General features: G+C 38.8%; 1 protein-coding gene across 3 annotated transcripts in view; it reads left to right on the top strand.

The window, feature by feature from the left end:
* The first annotated feature begins 6,829 nt into the window (after positions 1-6,829).
* The window catches only part of cpa6 (carboxypeptidase A6), a 37,646-nt gene continuing 24,824 nt past the window's right edge, over positions 6,830-19,651 (top strand). For 2 of the 3 annotated variants that reach the window (XM_055634427.1, XM_055634426.1), the window contains exons 1-3: positions 6,830-7,153; positions 9,429-9,504; positions 18,347-18,471. In XM_055634427.1, coding sequence (XP_055490402.1) covers positions 7,005-7,153; positions 9,429-9,504; positions 18,347-18,471 — 350 coding nt within the window. In that variant the 5' untranslated portion in view covers positions 6,830-7,004. The remainder of the gene's footprint in view (positions 7,154-9,428; positions 9,505-18,346; positions 18,472-19,651) is intronic. The other variant, XM_055634428.1, reaches the window with a different exon arrangement.

The raw sequence follows: 19,651 nt of genomic DNA, 5'->3' as shown, positions 1-19,651 counted from the left end.
GAGAACAAATGAAACTTTAAATTGTCATACTTAAGGGCTAATGATACTTGTTAATGATAGTTGATCGAGTTATCTTGGTATTGATTTACAACCTTTATTATTTAGTACTAATCACTACTAATTATTACTAACTATTATTAACAAGATATTTTTAGAATTAGTTATAAAACTGTAAATAAGGTTTGATTTAGGTATTTTATTAATTTTTTTTTTAATATTTGACTAATATTTTTTAGGAGAATAAAAATTCTCTACTACTGGATTACAAATTCTTTGGACCTAAATATGTTTTTCCCCCTCTCCCTTTTACAAATAGTTTTTATTGAAATGTTCTTTTTTATTAAAGCACAGAGCTAGTATTATTATTTTTAAGGCTACGGAAGTCTTTAGTGGGTTAGCCACGCTAGTGTGGCTATCACTAACTACACTGATTGTAGATTTAGTTTTTTTTCTTTCTTTGCACTCTTCTAACCATCTATTTTTCCATTCTTCTTTTAATTACAACTTTAATATTAAATTCAATTAGAAGTTTTTTTTAAGGAGATATGTTCGGGATGAAAACTTATTAAATCTAAAATTCATCTATCCTGTGTTCGGGTGGAATGTCGGGTTTAGTGTGTTGAACTATCTGCTCTTTTATAAAGGACCCTACCCCTAAGATGCAAGATGTTAATACAAAAATTGGGGGTGAAGGAATTACATTTTGTAGTTGGAACATCAAGGATATTAATGAACCAATCAAGTATTAGCACACTTAAAATCATTCAAAGCTGATATAATGTTTCTTCAAGAAACTCATCTTAAAACTGAAGCGCAACATAGATTGAAAGCAAAATGGATTGTCAAAACGTATCACTCTTCATTCTAAATCTGGAGGGGTTGCAATTTTAATCCGTAAGGGTATACCTTTTAAACATATATCAACCATTGCGTATATCGATGGTAGATATATTACACTGGTGGGTGAATTATATTTTATAAGAAGTGATCCTTCTTAACGTTTATGGGCCAAATTATTACAGCCCATTGTTCTTCAAGAAAACACTTAATACTATTCCGGAACTTACCACAACATAATTTGATAATTGGTGGAGACTTAAATTGTACATTAGATTCTTATCTAGATAGATCATCTCAAGACAAAGGAAAATAAAATCCAAGGCAAGTGAATTATTAAATTCATAATTAACACTACCAATATCAAAGATGTATAGAAATTGAAATGGGTATTGGAAAACACTTCCCATCTCAATGTTCGGTAGAATTAATGCAATAAAAATGATTTTCCTTCCACAATTAGTGTACATTCAATCAATTCCGATATCTCCCCAATTTTTTTTTTTTAAACTTGATTCTATTGTTACAAGTTTTATTTGGGATTATAAGAACCATAGAATAAGTTTTAAAAAATTATGTAAATCCAAGATGAGTGGAGGATTAGTTTTACCAATTTTTTTCATTTTATTTTTGGGCAGTTAATAATAAATTATGAACATCTGGTTGTAGGATACGGATCAACAACCAGATTGGTTAAAATGGAAAAGGATGATTGTTTACCTTTTGAAATCGGCTCGATCTTCTTAACCCCCACAAAATTGAATTAAAAAATTTATAGTGAAAATTCGATAATATATAGTGGTATGCGAACTTGGAAACAATTAAAAATGGCTTTAAAATTGGATAATTTATCACTCCTTCTCCCCATTGTAAATAATCCTTCATTTAAACCTTCTGTGTTGGATAAAGGTTTTGCACAATGGAAATATTATGGAATTAAAAAGGTGGGGCACCTTTACAGAAAATGTTTTTTTCTTTCATTTCAGGAGTTACAACAGAATTACTACATTCAAATAATTTTTTTAGATATTTACAACTCGGAGATTATGTTAAACTGCATACACATGAATATAGAACTAGGGAGCCAGAGATCCTTAACGAATGTTTGAATAAACATCCTAACACAGATAAATTAATATCTCACATTTATAATATTCTATTAGATAGTGAGGTCCCGTCGACGGAATTACATAGACAAGCATGGGGAAAATGAATTGGCTCAACCCATAATTAAAGATATATGGGATCAAAGTTTACAACATATACATCAATATCCGTTAAATGCCAGTCACTCTTTAATACAATTTAAAGTACTATATAGACTGCACTATTCTGAAACAGAATTTTTCCAAATATTTCTCCTAACTGTGACAAATGTCAATATTTAGAAGCTAATTTAACTCATACTTTTGTAAACTGTACAAAAATTAAAAATTTCTGGGCGGATATTTTAAAACATTTTCTGAAGTTGTTAATCTCCAATTGGATCCTGATCCAAAACTAATAATATCAGAACAAAGCTTAAAACTTACAATAAACCAAAGAAATTCCCTTGATTATAGTATAATAATTGGGGGAAAAAAATAATATTAAAATTTTTGAAAAACCTAACAACCCCCACAATTAAAATGTGGATTATGGAGATGTCTGAGACCTTACACTTGGAAAAAAATTAGACTTGTCTTAATTGACAAATCAGAATTTTTTGCTAGAATATGGTCTCCATTTATTGATTTTCTGAAAGGGTAAATTGGTTCAGCAGGGAAGCTTGACTGAAACTTGAGTCCAGGATTACATGAATAATTACACTTTATAATCTACGGACCTATCTCCAAAATTGTAATTTATTTATTTATTTATTTTTCTCCCTCCCTTCTTTCGTGTTTTGGTTATATAACCATATACCAATTACAGCACGGAAACAGGCCATCTCGACCCTTCTAGTCCGTGCCGAACACATATTCTCCCCTAGTCCCATATACCTGCGCTCAGACCATAACCTTCCATTCCCTTCCCGTCCATATAACTATCCAATTTATTTTTAAATGATAAAAACGAACCTGCCTCCACCACCTTCACTGGAAGCTCATTCCACACAGCCACCACTCTCTGAGTAAAGAAAAGAGTTATGATATGTATATGCTTCTAATAAAAATATTCTTATAAAAAATAAACAGTTAGACTGGTACATGGATAGGACCGGTTTGGAGGGATATGGACCAAGCGCAGGCACCACACAAAGTGGGATGTGTAACTGGGACATTGTTGGCTGGTGTGGGCGAGTTGGGCCGAAGGGCCCATCTCCACACTGTATCAGTCTATGATCAAAGAGCTGGCAATAGTTAGGTGAATTCAGTTGAGTTTGGCAGATGGAGACGGGAAGGGTGAAGATAGTGACAGAGGCTGGGAGGGAGGTTGGAGACAATAATGATTATGGCATTTGATAAGAGAGATAATGGAACCAAAATAAGGCAGGGCTGTTGGGCCAATGGGACAGTAGGGGGTGGTGGGAGGTAAGGGACCCAGAAGGAGGGGTATGTGGGTGATGGGTAGGTGGGATGAGTAGAAGAGGAGAGAGAATAGTTGATGATACGTTACTTGAAAAATAATTGAACCGGCAAGCTTTAGTGTGTTTTAATTGACAAGAGGGAGAAAAAGAGACCAAGAGTTTTGAGCAGAGAATTCTGGAGTCTGGAGCCTGGAGCTTTGTAGATGTGGGCACAGATGCAATTGGTGTGCAATTAGGTCAGAATGGTGAAGAGGCCAGAAATGAACAAAATGGTATACCTCCACTGATGTTGCTTTATCTGTTGAATATTACAAGCATGTTCTATGTTTATTTTGCTTATTGTGTATGGAGGCTCTTATTTCTTCAACCCACTTGTGTGTTTTCGGACAAGTTTTGGTGCCAATTGCAGAAGGTTGGATCAGCCTGATCTAAATGAAAAACTGGCGGCAGAGTTAGTTCTGGACACTGCTGCAGTCAGAAAAGTCAGCTTGGTCAGTAATGCAAAAGACCACAGCTTTGGTGCTGTAGACATTCCTGTGGATTTTGTGTGTCAACAAATAATTCACGGGTATTTCTGAGAGCTCCTCTGTAAATTTTATAAGGAAGAAATACCACACAATACCATGTATATTTATTGATTCGACAGATTGCAAATATTCTAAGTAATCAAAATGCATCATAGATAAAGCACAACCTTCACCACTATGTTTGAATATCTGATTAAACTGACAGTAAAATAATAACATTTTACACCTCTGCATCGAATGCATATATTAATTGAAAAGTTGCACAACTGTTATTTTCCCTGTCACAGCAGAGTGCCAAGTGGTAAGTTACTGCATAATCTTGCCAATTCTCTGTCCTGGAAGCGTTCTTCTGCATCATAGACAGAAGCCAGGTGATATACACAGATAATATTTATAATGAGTATGGCAATCATATTTCCATATGTAAATAGCTATTACACAACATTTAAAAAAAAAAAATCTTCTACCAGTGATTCCAAAAACTAGAATTTAAGATTAATTCTAACTCATGACAAAGTATTGGTTTACACCAAATGAAATTGTTGAAACAGTACTCAGAATTATTTCATGTAGAATATAAACATTTTCCCGTACTAAGCACACCAATGGATCAGCGGTATACAATCAAGTCAGGATAGTACTCAACTTGGAGAAAAACCTGGAGGTGTTAGTGTTCCTGTGAATTTATTCCAATCGTCCCAAATGAAAGTGGTTATGGATTTGGACGGTGCTGTTGAAAATGTCCTGTAAGTTGCTGCATCTTGCTGCTGCTGCTGCTGCTACACACTGCAGCCAGTGTGTCAATGCTGGGAGGAGATTTTAGCTCTAAATGTGTTTGCAATCAAGGTGCCTCATATGACTTTGATGGAATCAAATACCAAGAATTGTTGCAACTGCACTTTCCCAGTCAAGTATTCCATCCTGACTGATAACTTGTCGGTGGTGAAAAGTCTTTGGATCTACTTGGGAGATGAAAGACTCACTGGAGAATGTTATAATATGGCATCTTTAAAATTGGTGTTTAGCGTGCTAATCTAAAAAGGGGATTAAAAAGCAAAATAAGATGTAACACTTTTTATTGCAATATTTTAATTTTTATATGCAATATATCATTTGTTATTGCAATATTTTAACTTTTTACACGCTATATATTATTTACTGGAATAAGGGTCTAATTTAATTTAAAATGAACATCAAATGCTGGAGTAACTCATTGGATCAGGCAGTATCCCTGGAGAAAATGGATTACATTGCATTACATTTTTATTATAAATCACGTCTAATTTAACTTACCTGTACAGTAATAAACAAGCTTTCAAGCCAATGGTTAAATAACACTGAAGCTGCGGGTGTTCCATTTTCAGAATCACTTTTTGGGTTCTTCCCCTGCCACTATCCAGGAGCCAAACAGTTTTTCTAGATGAAGCTATAATTCACTTGCACTTATTGCAATCTGGTGTATTACATTCAGTGGTCAACGTGGTCTCCTCTACATCGGAGAAACCAAATGCAGATTGGGTAATGGCTTTGCGGCACATCTATATTCAGACCGCATGAGTTTCTCCGAGCTTCCAGTTGCCTGCCACTTTAATTCTCCATCCCACTCCAATCTGGCATATCTGTCGATGGCCTCCTGCACTGTTGAAATTTGGCCCCATGTAAATATCTCATCTTCCTTCTGGGCACATTGTTCCCTTTCGGACTCAATCTATAATTCTCCACCATAGGTACCCCCTCCTGCCCTATTTCTGTCTGTTTCAAAAATTACCATTTCTGCCTATTAGCCATCATTTGGCTCAGTTATTCCTCTCCATTAGTATAAAGAGGACTGTGGCTTGTCCAACAACCCGAATGTTAACAGTACGTAACATACAAAGAAGTTTTATTTAATTCTAACTCTCACTTTAACTCGTAGGAGAGAGAAGGGTCTCGACCCAAAACGTCACCATTCCTTCTCTCCAGAGATGCTACCTGTCCCGCTGAGTTACTCCAGCTTTTTGTGTCTATCTTCGGTGCCACTTTAACTCATTTGGTTTCACACAATCAGAGATAGTCTTTGTAGGAAAGAACTGCAGATGCTGGTTTAAATCGAAGGAAGACACAAAAAGCTGAAGTAACTCAGCGGGACAGGCAGCAACCCTGGAGAGAAGGATTGGGTGACGATTCGGGTCGAGACCCTTCTTCAGACTGATGCCAGGGGAGTGGGCGGGACAGAGATAGAATGTAGTCGGAGACACTAAGACTGGTGGGAGAACTGGGAAGTGGGAGACAGATGGAAAGCTAGGGCCATTTGAAGTTAGAGAAGTCAATATTCATACCGCTGGGGTGTAAGCTACCCAAGACAGAATATGAGGTGCTGTTCCTCCAATTTGTGCCTGGCCTCACTCTGACAATGGAGGAGGCCCAGGACAGAAAGGTCAAATTGGGAATGGGAGAGGGAGCTCAAGTGTTGAGCAACTGGGAGTTTTGGTGGGTTGAGGCGACTGAGCGATCGTTTCGCTGCACACCTCAGCTTAGTTCGCCTCAACCTACCCGAGCTCCCGGTTGCTCAGCACTTTAACTCCCCCTCCCATTATTCCCAATCTGACCTTTCCGTCCTGGGCCTTCTCCATTGTCTTGAAACCAAAATGTTAACCCTGCTTCTCTTCCCACAGGTACAGCCTGACCTGTTCAGTGCTTCCAGCATGTTCTGGGTTTTTGTTTTTCAGATTTCAAGCATCTTCAGCTATTTTGACTCTCATAGAACGTGCAATGCTTTTGGTTTTCTTGAGTTCAACGGTGACAAAAGTGAAGTCGCGTTCTCTCTCTCCCTAGATGAGGTGTTTTTCGGAATGATTGGTGCCCCTCAGCCCGCGGGGTGCAGCGCCTCCCCTCCCCTCCCCTCCCCGGGTCGCCCTGCGCTGGGTCAGCGCCGCCTCCCGGCCGGTCATGTGCGTCGCCCTGAGCCGCAGGATTGCAAACACACAACCCCGACTTCACACTTCGCTGCCAGATGGAAGTCCACGAGTAGCACCGCTGAATAAACCCCCAGTCTTGTTTTGCCTTTTTACCATTTTAGATTTTCTTCGCTGCCAACATTTTTTTAAATCCGAGTGGAGAAACATCGCAGTTACAAACTAAATCTTAAATCGATGAATATTTATCTTTCTAAAAACACTTTTCGCTCGACTTTATTCCACATGGAGAGAAATGTACGCATAATCGCAGTTTATTTAATATTTGCATCTCTCAATTTACGAGGTGTCGTCCAAACCTTCCTTTATAATAATCGATATGGAGGGTAAGTTTTATTCTTTGATTGTGCAGTTGGTCTCGGTTTTATTAGATTACCTACAGGTGGTAACTTTTCAGATGCCCGACCAGTGGATGGAAATGAAAATTAGCCTTAGCAATTTAAACATCATGATGAATGGCCGTAAGATGATGGTAATTTGAACCAGCGGTCTGAATATCGTCTTGAGATGAGGGAAATAATTCATAAATGTGTTTTATTGTCTTCCGCGACTTGATTATTTTGTTAGCTCAGAATCTGGAATGTAGTCATGTTGTTTTATGGCGTCTCTTTACTGTACTTTACGGTCAGGGGGGTTTCTCTGCCAGTAATAAATGCATCAAAATCTACATCGGTGGTAGTTAGAGGGAAACTGGAGTTTTTAGTCAGCATTTTTGTGCAATTCGTTACTTCAATAAATAGAACGACGATACTAGAGACTGACGGTCATATCATTTACATTGTCACAAAATGAAAGTGGAAATATATTTCAAGTCATTTAAACTAAAATACCTTTTAAAGGGTTTACACATTAATGTGGGAAATGCAAACAAGCAATAACATTTCAGTTTGCTCCTTAATAAAAGTTGATAATATGAATTTTAAATTGCTAGGAACCCATGTCTAACTCACTGCGGAGAATTGACTGTAGTTGAGATCAGAATAAGTAAACAGTAATAACCAAATACAAACAGAAGTATTAATGTAATAGTCCTTTATGCTCAATCAGTCCTTAACCTTAGCAAAGTCTGTTACAGGATAGTCATAGAACACATGAGGCATGCAGAGCTCAAACAAAGTGTGTATGTGATTTATTCAAGGGCTCCTCACAGGTATTTTTTGAAAGCAGCATAAACAATTCACAATCTGGAGAGCAGGCAATTGCATGACACAATCCACAAAATAATATCAGCCTGATGATGCTCCAATTTACCCTCAAAACTCAATGTTTGATTTATTAACATTCCACTAGGAGTAGCACCTCCTGTACTTGTATGAAACACCGAAGAGCACACATTTTGTTTTCTATCTTTGTTAGGGATTCTTGACAGGATAATCTTGACAAGACAACTGTTTTATTTGGATGCTCTGTGTTCAGTAACACTGTTGCAGCAGTCCATCTGTGCATTTTTGATATTGGTGTTGTAGAAATTGACCATTTTAGTCCCAAAATGACCTGTAGTGGACCATTGACCAGTTACTTGTGTGAAGGGTTTTACCAACAAGAACTGGTGACATTTTGCAACTCCTAATCTAATTACCAACACAACCTTCTTTATTTTAGTGTAATTTTTTTTCACTTACAGTCAATGTGCATGACATGAAAACAACGATTTTTTACAAGCACTTTCCATAATTACAGACCAGCTCCATATCAGGAAACATCACGAGCGGGTTTTACTGCCAGTTGGCATTGCAATGTACAAAAAAGCAATTTGCTACTGACACTTTTCTTGCACAAATTATATACATTTGTTGCTCTGTACGTTACTGCCATGGGTCATCTTTCTTTAATAGCTGTGAATGCCTGACAAAGCCGAGTGTAAACTAGGATAGTAGTGGATCAAATCTAGAAATTACCATTCTGTTTCTGGGTTTCCCGAGTCTGATGATGGCTTCATATTTATCCACAACCACAGCCTATGTTATGACTTTTTATTTGAGATCTATTTAATGAATTTAAATATTTCCATTTGCTGTGATGGGAATTCATCGTGTCTCTGGTTCAGTAGCTCAGGCAAGTTGTCCTCCATCACAAAACATTCTGACAAGGAAATATATCACCACTGTCACTGGGTCAAAATGCTTGAACTCTGCAAAACCACAGTTTGAGAATTCTACACGCTGCTCGCATTCCCTGAGATTTTTATTTAAATATGACTTTGAAACACACATATCTTCTAAACAAATCAAATGTGTTGTCAGTTTTCTCAGAATTGGAGATTTTTTCATCCATCCTCAAATAGTTAATGGCAGCTGTGAGATTACTGCCCCAATATTCCCTGGATTGCAATTGTATTAAGGTTTCTCGATTGCTAGCGACACTCGGGCAAATCTCAGTAACAGATATGTGTTGAATGCTTGATGAATATCTTTTGCTCTCAGCAACTTAAATATTATTTTTGAAATCCTGAGTGGTATAATGGATTTTTAAAATACTGTCTTACCATTTACTGTAGATATAATGATCATTAAATTGTAATTCTGAATATTGTTCATACAATAAAATATTTATTAAGTTTGGTTATATACTGCATAGATTAACTAGTCTTTTTTGATGTAGAGATCAAGTAATTCGATTAATTCCAAAAGTTGAACAGCATGTGGAAGCACTGAAGGACATCAGTGAACAGGTCAAAGTGGGTAATAGTTCATTGTATTTGTCATTACAGAAAAAACTGAACTTTCACCATTGATATTTTATTGACTAATATTGAATCATGAGTCAATCTGATAAATAATTGTTTGTCTTAAATGCATTCAAATATGGTTCTAAAATGTTCATAACCTTAGAAATAACTGCAGAAATGTTTGCCCATTGTTCAGATGATTCCGGAACCTGGTCCAAGCAGTCCAGTAAACTGCCTTACAGACTACACTTGTATACTCCATAAACCCCTGATCTTCAAACATCAGTCAACTATGTTTTTTGAAACCAGTTATCCTCCTTAGTAATGGGAACCGCAGTTATTTATTATACCAGTTGGGCTAATCCCAGGTGTCTCTGGGAAGAAAGGTTTGCCTTACTACACTATGTGCTTGCAGCTGCATGATCTGAGACGGCATGATTTACCAGTTCTACCAAGTTAGCCCTATTTTCTTAAGCATTGTTTTTCCAAGCAACCTTGTTATCTCAATATTGAGATCTTTTTAGCTGAAAGTCTATCTGAAGAAGGGTCTCAACCTGAAATGTCACCTATTTCTATTCTCCGGAGAGGCTGTCTGACCCACTGAGTGATTCCAGCATTTTGTGTCTATCTTTAGCCCATTATAACCCTTGCATTACAGCTCCAAAAAGTTCTACACAAATGACGTGGCAACACAATGAACAGTGAAGCACTCAACACAGTGCTTACAGACACAGAAAGTTTAAAGTGAGAAACGATCGTGACCATTACACTGTGCAAAACAATCAGCAATAAGTGTAGCTTTCTGTGGCATAGAAAATAGATGCAGGAGGAGGCCATTTGGCCCTTCGAGCCTGCACCGCCATTCATTGTGATCATTGCTGATCATTGACAATCAGCAATCCATGCCTGCCCTCTCCCCATATCCCTTTATTCTGCTAGCCCCTGGAGCTCTAACTCTCTTTTAAATTAATCCAGTGAATTGGCCTCTACTGCCTTCTGTGGCAGAGAATTGCACAAATTCACAACTCTCTGGGTTTAAATGTTTTTTCTCATCTCAGTTTTAAATGGCCACCCCTTTATTCTTAGACTGTGGCCCCTGGTTCTGGACTCTCCCATCACTGGGAATATGTTTTACTGTATCTAGCTTGTTCTGTTCTTTTATAATTGTATACTTTTCTATAAGATCCTTCTAAATTCCAGTGAATACAAGCCCAGTCTTTCCAATCTTTCCTCATATGACAGTCCCGCCATCCCGGGGATTAACCTCGTGAACCTACGCTGCACTGCCTCAATAGCAAGGATATCCTTCCTCAAATTAGGAGACCAAAACTGCACACAATACTCCAGATGTACAATTCTCTAGGCATACAGTGAACAAGATAAAATTAGGAGAAATTAGATTAAGGTAGAAGCAAAAATTATTTTACAAATATTAAAGTCCAAGGTAATTTAAAAAATTGGGTTATGAGTAATTTGGGTTATTGTCTAAAAAATACAATGTTTTATGTATCATGTACGATTTTTGGGATGGTTTGCATCAGTATGGCAATCCAGCAGCTCAAAAAATAATAAAAATTTGATTAAGCGCACTCCACTCTTCATCCTCAACTTCTTTCATGCATATTAAAAGCTCTTCCAACTGTTCTTCATTTTAATGAAAAGACATTGACCTGAAATATTTTCTCAGTTTCTCTGTCTGCATATTTCTGGCAAATAGTTCCAGCATTTTCTATTAGAAACATAGAAACATAGAAATTAGGTGCAGGAGTAGGCCATTCGGCCCTTCGAGCCTGCACCGCCATTCAATATGATCATGGCTGATCATCCAACTCGGTATCCTGTACCTGCCTTCTCTCCATACCCCCTGATCCCCTTAGCCACAAGGGCCACATCTAACTCCCTCTTAAATATAGCCAATGAACTGGCCTCAACTACCCTCTGTGGCAGAGAGTTCCAGAGATTCACCACTCTCTGTGTGAAAAAAGTTCTTCTCATCTCGGTTTTAAAGGATTTCCCCCTTATCCTTGAGCTGTGACCCCTTGTCCTGGACTTCCCTAACATCGGGAACAATCTTCCTGCATCTAGCCTGTCCAACCCCTTAAGAATTTTGTAAGTTTCTATAAGATCCCCTCTCAATCTTCTAAATTCTAGAGAGTATAAACCAAGTCTATCCAGTCTTTCTTCATAAGACAGTCCTGACATCCCAGGAATCAGTCTGGTGAACCGTCTCTGCACTCCCTCTATGGCAATAATGTCCTTCCTCAGATTTGGAGACCAAAACTGTACGCAATACTCCAGGTGTGGTCTCACCAAGACCCTGTACAACTACAGTAGAACTTCCCTGCTCCTATACTCAAATCCTTTTGCAATGAAAGCTAACATACCATTTGCTTTCTTTACTGTCTGCTGCACCTGCATGCCTACCTTCAATGACTGGTGTACCATGACACCCAGGTCTCGCTGCATCTCCCCCTTTCCCAATCGGCCACCATTTAGATAATAGTCTGCTTTCCTGTTTTTTGCCACCAAAATGGATAACCTCACATTTATCCACATTATACTGCATCTGCCAAACATTTGCCCACTCACCCAGCCTATCCAAGTCACCTTGCAGTCTCCTAGCATCCTCCTCACAGCTAACACTGCCCCCCAGCTTAGTGTCATCCGCAAACTTGGAGATATTGCCTTCAATTCCCTCATCCAGATCATTAATATATATTGTAAATAGCTGGGGTCCCAGCACTGAGCCTTGCGGTATCCCACTAGTCACTGCCTGCCATTGTGAAAAGGACCCGTTTACTCCTACTCTTTGCTTCCTGTTTGCCATCCAGTTCTCTATCCACATCAATACTGAACCGCCAATACCATGTGCTTTAAGTTTGTATACTAATCTCTTATGTGGGACCTTGTCAAAAGCCTTCTGGAAGTCCAGATACACCACATCCACTGGTTCTCCCCTATCCACGCTACTAGTTACATCCTCGAAAAATTCTATAAGATTCGTCAGACATGATTTACCTTTCGTAAATCCATGCTGACTTTGTCCAATGATTTCACCACTTTCCAAATGTGCTGCTATCCCATCTTTAATAACTGACTCTAGCAGTTTCCCCACTACCGATGTTAGACTAACTGGTCTTTAATTCCCCATTTTCTCTCTCCCTCCCTTCTTAAAAAGTGGGGTTACGTTTGCTACCCGCCAATCTTCAGGAACTACTCCAGAATCTAAAGAGTTTTGAAAGATTATTACTAATGCATCCACTATTTCTGGAGCTACTTCCTTAAGTACTCTGGGATGCAGCCTATCTGGCCCTGGGGATTTATCGGCCTTTAATCCATTCAATTTACCCAACACCACTTCCCGGCTAACCTGGATTTTACTCAGTTCCTCCAACTCCTTTGACCCGCGGTCCCCTGCTATTGCCGGCAAATTATTTATGTCTTCCTTAGTGAAGACAGAACCAAAGTAGTTATTCAATTGGTCCGCCATATCCTTGTTCCCCATGATCAACTCACCTGTTTCTGACTGCAAGGGACCTACATTTGTTTTAACTAATCTCTTTCTTTTCACATATCTATAAAAACTTTTGCAGTCAGCTTTTATGTTCCCTGCCAGTTTTCTTTCATAACCTATTTTCCCTTTCCTAATTAAGCCCTTTGTCCTCCTCTGCTGGTCTTTGAATTTCTCCCAGTCCTCCGGTATGCTGCTTTTTCTGGCTAATTTGTACGCATCATCCTTCGCTTTGATACTATCCCTGATTTCCCTTGTTATCCATGGATGTACTACCTTCCCTGATTTATTTTTTTGCCAAACTGGGATGGACAATTTTTGTAGTTCATCCATGCAGTCTTTAAATGTCTTCCATTGCATATCCACCGTCAACCTTTTTAGAATTAATTGCCAGTCAATCTTGGCCAATTCACGTCTCATACCCTCAAAGTTACCTTTCTTTAAGTTCAGAACCATTGTTTCTGAATTAACAATGTCACTCTCCATCCTAATGAAGAGCTCAACCATATTATGGTCACTCTTGCCCAAGGGGGCACGTACAACAAGATTGCTAACTAACCCTTCCTCATTACTCAATACCCAGTCTAAAATAGCCTGCTCTCTCGTTGGTTCCTCTACATGTTGATTTAGATAACTATCCTGCATACATTCCAAGAAATCCTCTTCCTCAGCACCCCTGCCAATTTGATTCACCCAATCTATATGTAGATTGAAGTCACCCATTATAATTGTTTTGCCTTTGTCGCACGCATTTTTAATTTCCTGTTTGATACCATCTCCAACTTCACTACTACTGTTAGGTGGCCTGTACACAACACCCACCAGCGTTTTCTGCCCCTTAGTGTTTCGCAGCTCTACCCATACCGATTCCACATCCTCCAAACTAATGTCCTTCCTTTCCATTGCATTAATCCCCTCTCTAATCAGTAACGCTACCCCACCTCGTTTTCCTCTCTCTATCTCCCCTGAATATTGAATATCCCTGGATGTTCAGCTCCCAGCCTTGGTCACCCTGGAGCCATGTCTCCGTGATCCCAACTATATCATAGTCATTAATAGCTATCTGCACATTCAACTCATCCACCTTATTATGAATGCTCCTTGCATTGAGACACAAAGCCTTCAGGCTTGTTTTTACAACACTCTTACCCCTTATACAATTATGTTGAAAAGTGGCCCTTTTTGATTTTTGCCCGGGTTTTGTCTGCCCGCCACTTACTTTTCACCTTGCTACCTATTGCTTCTACCCTCATTTTACACCCCTTGGTCTCTACACTCACACATTTAAGAAACCCTTTCCCTTTAACTCCATCCTCCACTATCCCATTCGACACCCCACCCCCCTTATTTTCTTTATCATGGTTTTGTATTCATGTTTGTTATATTGTATGAAGAAGTCGTACAGAATAACAAATTACACATTCTGATCAAATATGGATAGTTAAATCATAAGGGCCTCATTCTTTCGCAGGTTGGCTTCAATGATCTTCAGATCTGTTGAGAATGCTTTTCTCTGTTCATTATGCTAGTATCCCAAACATCTTGCACATATTTGGTGAGAATTTTTTTTTCCTCAATACAGGTTCAAGTTTTTGATACAACTGTGTTTCAAAAACCACACTGTATGATCTCTAATAAATGTTTAATTTAGTCACACCTTTATATTTCCATCCGTAAAAATTCTATTTACACTCAACAAAGAAAGCAAGTAAACTTCACACTCTGACAATGTTTTAATAAGTTAGCATTAAATTGGTTTAAATATTTTCAAGATCCTAATTAAAATACTGTGTTGCAACAAATGAGCCTTTATATAACTGCAGTGAATGTAAATCATTATTGGTATATAATAAGTAATGACTGAACAGGAAAAGAAAGATCACATTTCAAAATGCAGCAACCAACTGTTTGCCTTTGATCAGGTATGATTCTTAGTGAATTAAGTTTTACTATCTGCAGAATAAAATCCAGCACATCTGACAGCGACATCCGGAGATAAAATGAACATAGCATATGTAAAGTGTATTTGGTTACAGATCACATGAGCTGCCTAGAGTGATTACATGGAGTATCTGACAGTGTCTTGCAGAAGTTTTCAACAGAATTATATTGGTGCTCCAGGTTTAACCGAATTTTATGTAACAGTTTGATATTCTCAGTGGGGAATTGCTGGTCTTCTCTTGGTTATTGAAATAGATTGATCATGGATAGCTCATTTGGAGGACCAACAGGTCAGCAGATCAGTTACACTGTGAAACCAGGCAAGATTTTTCCATATTGAGTTAATTAATATCTGACCCAAGGTAGACACAAAAAGCTGGAGTAATTCAGCAGGACAGGCAGCATTGCTGGAGAGAAGGAATAGGTGACGTTTCGGGTCGAGACCCTTCTTCAGACTGACCCAATTTTAACTCGATATGTGAGGCTATACATCGAGAAATTGGAAGCTGTTCCTATATAACCTAGATTTTGCCATTAATATCTTGGTAATCATCTTTCTTAACCCCAGGGTACTGAGGTTCAGTTCATATATTCCTAAAGAATGGAAGATAGACACAAAAAGCTGGAGTAACACAGCAGGTTAGACAGCATCTCTGGAGAAAAGGAGTATGAGACGTTTCTGGTTGAGACCCTTCTTCATCAGACTGGTCATCTGAGCTGACTGACTCCAGAAATGCTTTTTGTGTCTATCTTCAGTTTAAACCAGCATCTGCAGTTACTTCCTACACATTGGCAAGAATGGGCCTAGCCTAATTTGTCTTGAGGCTGAGGAACAGCAAAGAACTTAGAAAAGTACAGCACAGGAACAGGCCCTCTGGCCCACAATTTCTTTGCTGAACATGATGATAAACTAAACAAATCAAATCTGCCTGCACATTATCCATGTCCCTGCCCTCCCTGAATATCCATGTGCCTATTTAAAAGCCTCTTGAATGCCACTATCATATCTGCCTCCACCATCATTACCCCTGACGGTGTGTTCCAGGCTTACACCACTCTCTGTATAAAACAGAAATGCCCCAAACATCTTTAAATTTTGTCAGTTTCAATTTAAAGCTATGCCATCCAGTCTTAGACACTTCCACCCAGGGAAAAGGTTCTGACTGTCTACCTTTTCTCTGCCTCTCATAATTTTCTATACTTCTATCAACCTCCGACGTACCAGAGAAAATAATCCAAGTCTTCCCAACCTCTCCTTATATCTAATACCCTTTAATCCAGGTGGCATTCTGGAAAACCTCTTCTGCACCGTCTCAGAAGCCTCCACGTTCTTCCTGCAGTGGGGCAACCAGAATTGTATACTATTTCAGATGCGGCCTAACCAAAATACTATAAAGCTGCACCATGACTTCCTATGGTAGAGACAAAATGCTGGAGTAACACAGCGGGACTCTGAACTCGTAGGCAGCATCTCTGGATGATAAATTGAATATCACTGTACCTTAATTGGTACACGTGACAATAAAAGACCTTTGGAGCGAAGGAATGGGTGGCGTTTTGGGTTGAGACCCTTCTGGCTGGGAGTTAGGGGAGAGGGGAAACTGGAGAGATGGAAGGGTAAGGTGTGAAAACGACAGATCAAAGCAAAAGATGATCAATGAAATGTAGAATGGTTTATTGTTGGCTGAGGGGAATGTGCGGCATACAAACAGTAAAATTAATAATGAGGACAGTGATGCTAGTTGGAGAACTTGGGAAGGAGAGAGAGGAAAAACAAGTGTTACTTGAAGTTAGAGAAATCAATATTCATACCATTGGATTGTAAACTGCACAAGCAAAATAGGAGTTGCTGTTCCTCCCATTTGTGTTTGGCCTCACTCTGACAGAGGGGGAGACCCAGGATAGAGAGGTTAGTATGGGAATAGGAGGGGGAGATAAAGTGTTTAGTAACTGGGGGATTGTGTAGGCCGAAGTGGACTGAGTGACTTCCAAACTCTTATATCTATGCTAGACCAATGAAGACAACCATACTATTTGGCAGGAATTGAAACTCTTTCTTGACACCTGACACACACGGTCGGATATGATCAGCCACGCACCAACACAGATTTGTAATGGCCTGTGGACAGCTTGCATAATCTTCAATAAATGTGAGCTCAGCCAATGACAGGAGCTAACCAAAGACAGGAGGAGGAAGTAGATGAGAAGGAGGAAGATGAACAGGTCTCTTGCTGGGAACTTAGTTGTGAGACCTTAAAGGAATATGGAGTACCTTCTTGCTGCCTCAAGAATAGACCCGACTGTGATTAGGGAGGGGTGGAAGAATGTTCAAAGTGGCAGCTGGAAAGGCAAAAAGTAAACATTACTCGGAGGTTCTTTGCATAAGGTGCCATCAGAAAACTATCAATGTTTCACTTGGGTGTCACTGACCAGAGCTTGCCAGGGAGGTCTCTATTACATGATATGATATGAATTGAGTCTACAAACGCCCTGGAGGGGGGCTAGTAATGCAGGCACATCCCTGGGTCCACTCTTTCTAGTTGAATGAAGGAAAAGTAAGTAAAGTCCTTAAATATGGAGATTGAGTCACTTCCCTAACACGCCAGTGACACAAATAGTGTCAAACAGCGCGGAAACAGGCCCTTCCCTCCAACTCATTCATGTCAACCAAGATGCGTAGGAAGGAACTGCAGATGCTGGATTATACCGAAGATAGGCATAAAGTGCTGGAGCAACTGAGTGGGTCAGGCAGCATCTCTGGAGAAAAAGGATGGGTGATGTTTCAGGTCGAGCCCCTTCTTCAGACTGAGAGAAGGGTTCCGATGTCACCCATCCTTTTTCTCCAGAGATGTTGTCTGACCCGTTGAGTTACACCTGGTGCCTATCTTCAACCAAGATGCCCATCTCAGCTAGTTCTATTTTACTGTGCCTGACCGGTGCGGGTCCGTCTGCCGTGCATGCGCAGTTTGGTGGAATATTGCGTTGGAGGAACAGAACCCAACTGGTCTGCGCTTGTATCTTTTAAATGTTGTTATTACACCTGCCTCAACTACTTAATCTGGCAGCCTGTTCCTTGTTCCTACATTTTATGTGAACAAGTTGCCCATCAGATTCCTATTTAAATAGTTCTTGATTCCCCTACTCTGTGAAAAAAGACTCTGTTTGCCTTGTTGTATGAATTGAAAGTAAAAGGATGGCAGTGAACTTCTGTATTGGCAATTATTATTCCAATGGAAGTAATTTTGTTAAATGATTGTTTTGCAAGAGGCACACTTCATTTCATTAAAACATGATTACATGTTACAAAATTATAATCTAAAAATGCAAAACCTTTATACAAGAGTATTATCTTGAATAAATCAATGCAAACAAATTCACGGGTTTTATCTGTCTTTACAGGTGGATTTATGGCAACCTAGCAGTATTGCTTCTATTAAACTTGGTAGTGTTGTGGATATACATGTACCCAGTAACAGTTCACAGCTGTTCTTTCAATCGCTTCTGCAAACTGGCATGACGTTTAAGTAAGTTTATCATTTACACTATGTTTGATAATAAAATGGTATATGGTTAACATGTATTAGACAAATTAATAAACATATTGCTATCAAAGTATAGATGATGCTCGATGATGCATACTTGAGATGTTCTACGTCACTGATAAATAAAATAAATGTTTGGAAAAGTGAATGGAGCACTTTGCCTGGGATTGTGTTAAGTTTCTTGAGATTTTTGGCGCTGCACTCCATTGAAAGCTGACGTGCCAAGAAATGAATCACAAATAACTAGCCTCTAATCTGCTTTAATGGCCACAATATTTATATGGCTGGTTCAGATGAGTTTCTGGTTAATAGTAATCCCAAGATGTTGATGATGGAGGGCTTAGCAATAGCATTAAAAGTCAAACATTTATCGCTGTTTTGTCCAAATTGTCCAAAGTTTGTTTTAATTTAGCAGAGTAGAATTGAGTAGCCTACTAAACTATTTCAGAGAGCATTTAAGGGTTACAGATGGAGCAGATAAATAAGAACCTCAGATTTCCTCCCTAGGGAAGCATTGGTAAACCAGGTGGGTTGTAAAAATCATCTAGTATTTTTTCTGAAGTTATTATCAGATTTGAACCCATTTAAAATTTATAGCTACCAATGAGTTTTGAACTGCCTTTGTATTACTGAAGCCTTTTTGAAAAATATATGAATCATATACAGAGAAAAGCACTCTATGAAAAGAGACAGATGTAATAAAGGGAGGACGACAAATACAGAGAATAATACGTCTGTCTGATGAGTACTATATTTGCAGACTTAATAAATATTGGATTAATTCTACATATAAAACAAAATTATGGTTTGTTCACTGCAAAAGTGTTCTCAGTTAATTTTTATGAAGGTAATATCCATTATACACGGTGGATATTCCCAGTCAATTGTTTAGGAAAGAACTGGTTTAAATCGAAGGTAGACACAAAATGCTGGAGTAATTTCGTCTGAAGAAGGATCTCGACCCGAAACGTCACCCATTCCCTCTCTCCAGAGATGCTGCCTGACCTGCTGAGTTACTCCAGCATTTTGTGTCTACCGAGTCTATTGTTGTCCGTGTCTACATTTCTCATCAATCAGAAAACTCATCATTGCTACATATACCTGTAGGTCATCCAAACCAGCTATTTTGCAGCACATTTCACGTGCAAATTCTGAGGCTGGT

This window comes from Leucoraja erinacea, chromosome 4, assembly GCF_028641065.1.
Source record: "Leucoraja erinacea ecotype New England chromosome 4, Leri_hhj_1, whole genome shotgun sequence".
Lineage (NCBI taxonomy): Eukaryota > Metazoa > Chordata > Chondrichthyes > Rajiformes > Rajidae > Leucoraja > Leucoraja erinaceus.
Note: the sequence above shows the minus strand (reverse complement) of the source record. Positions and strands in the feature narration are given on the sequence as shown.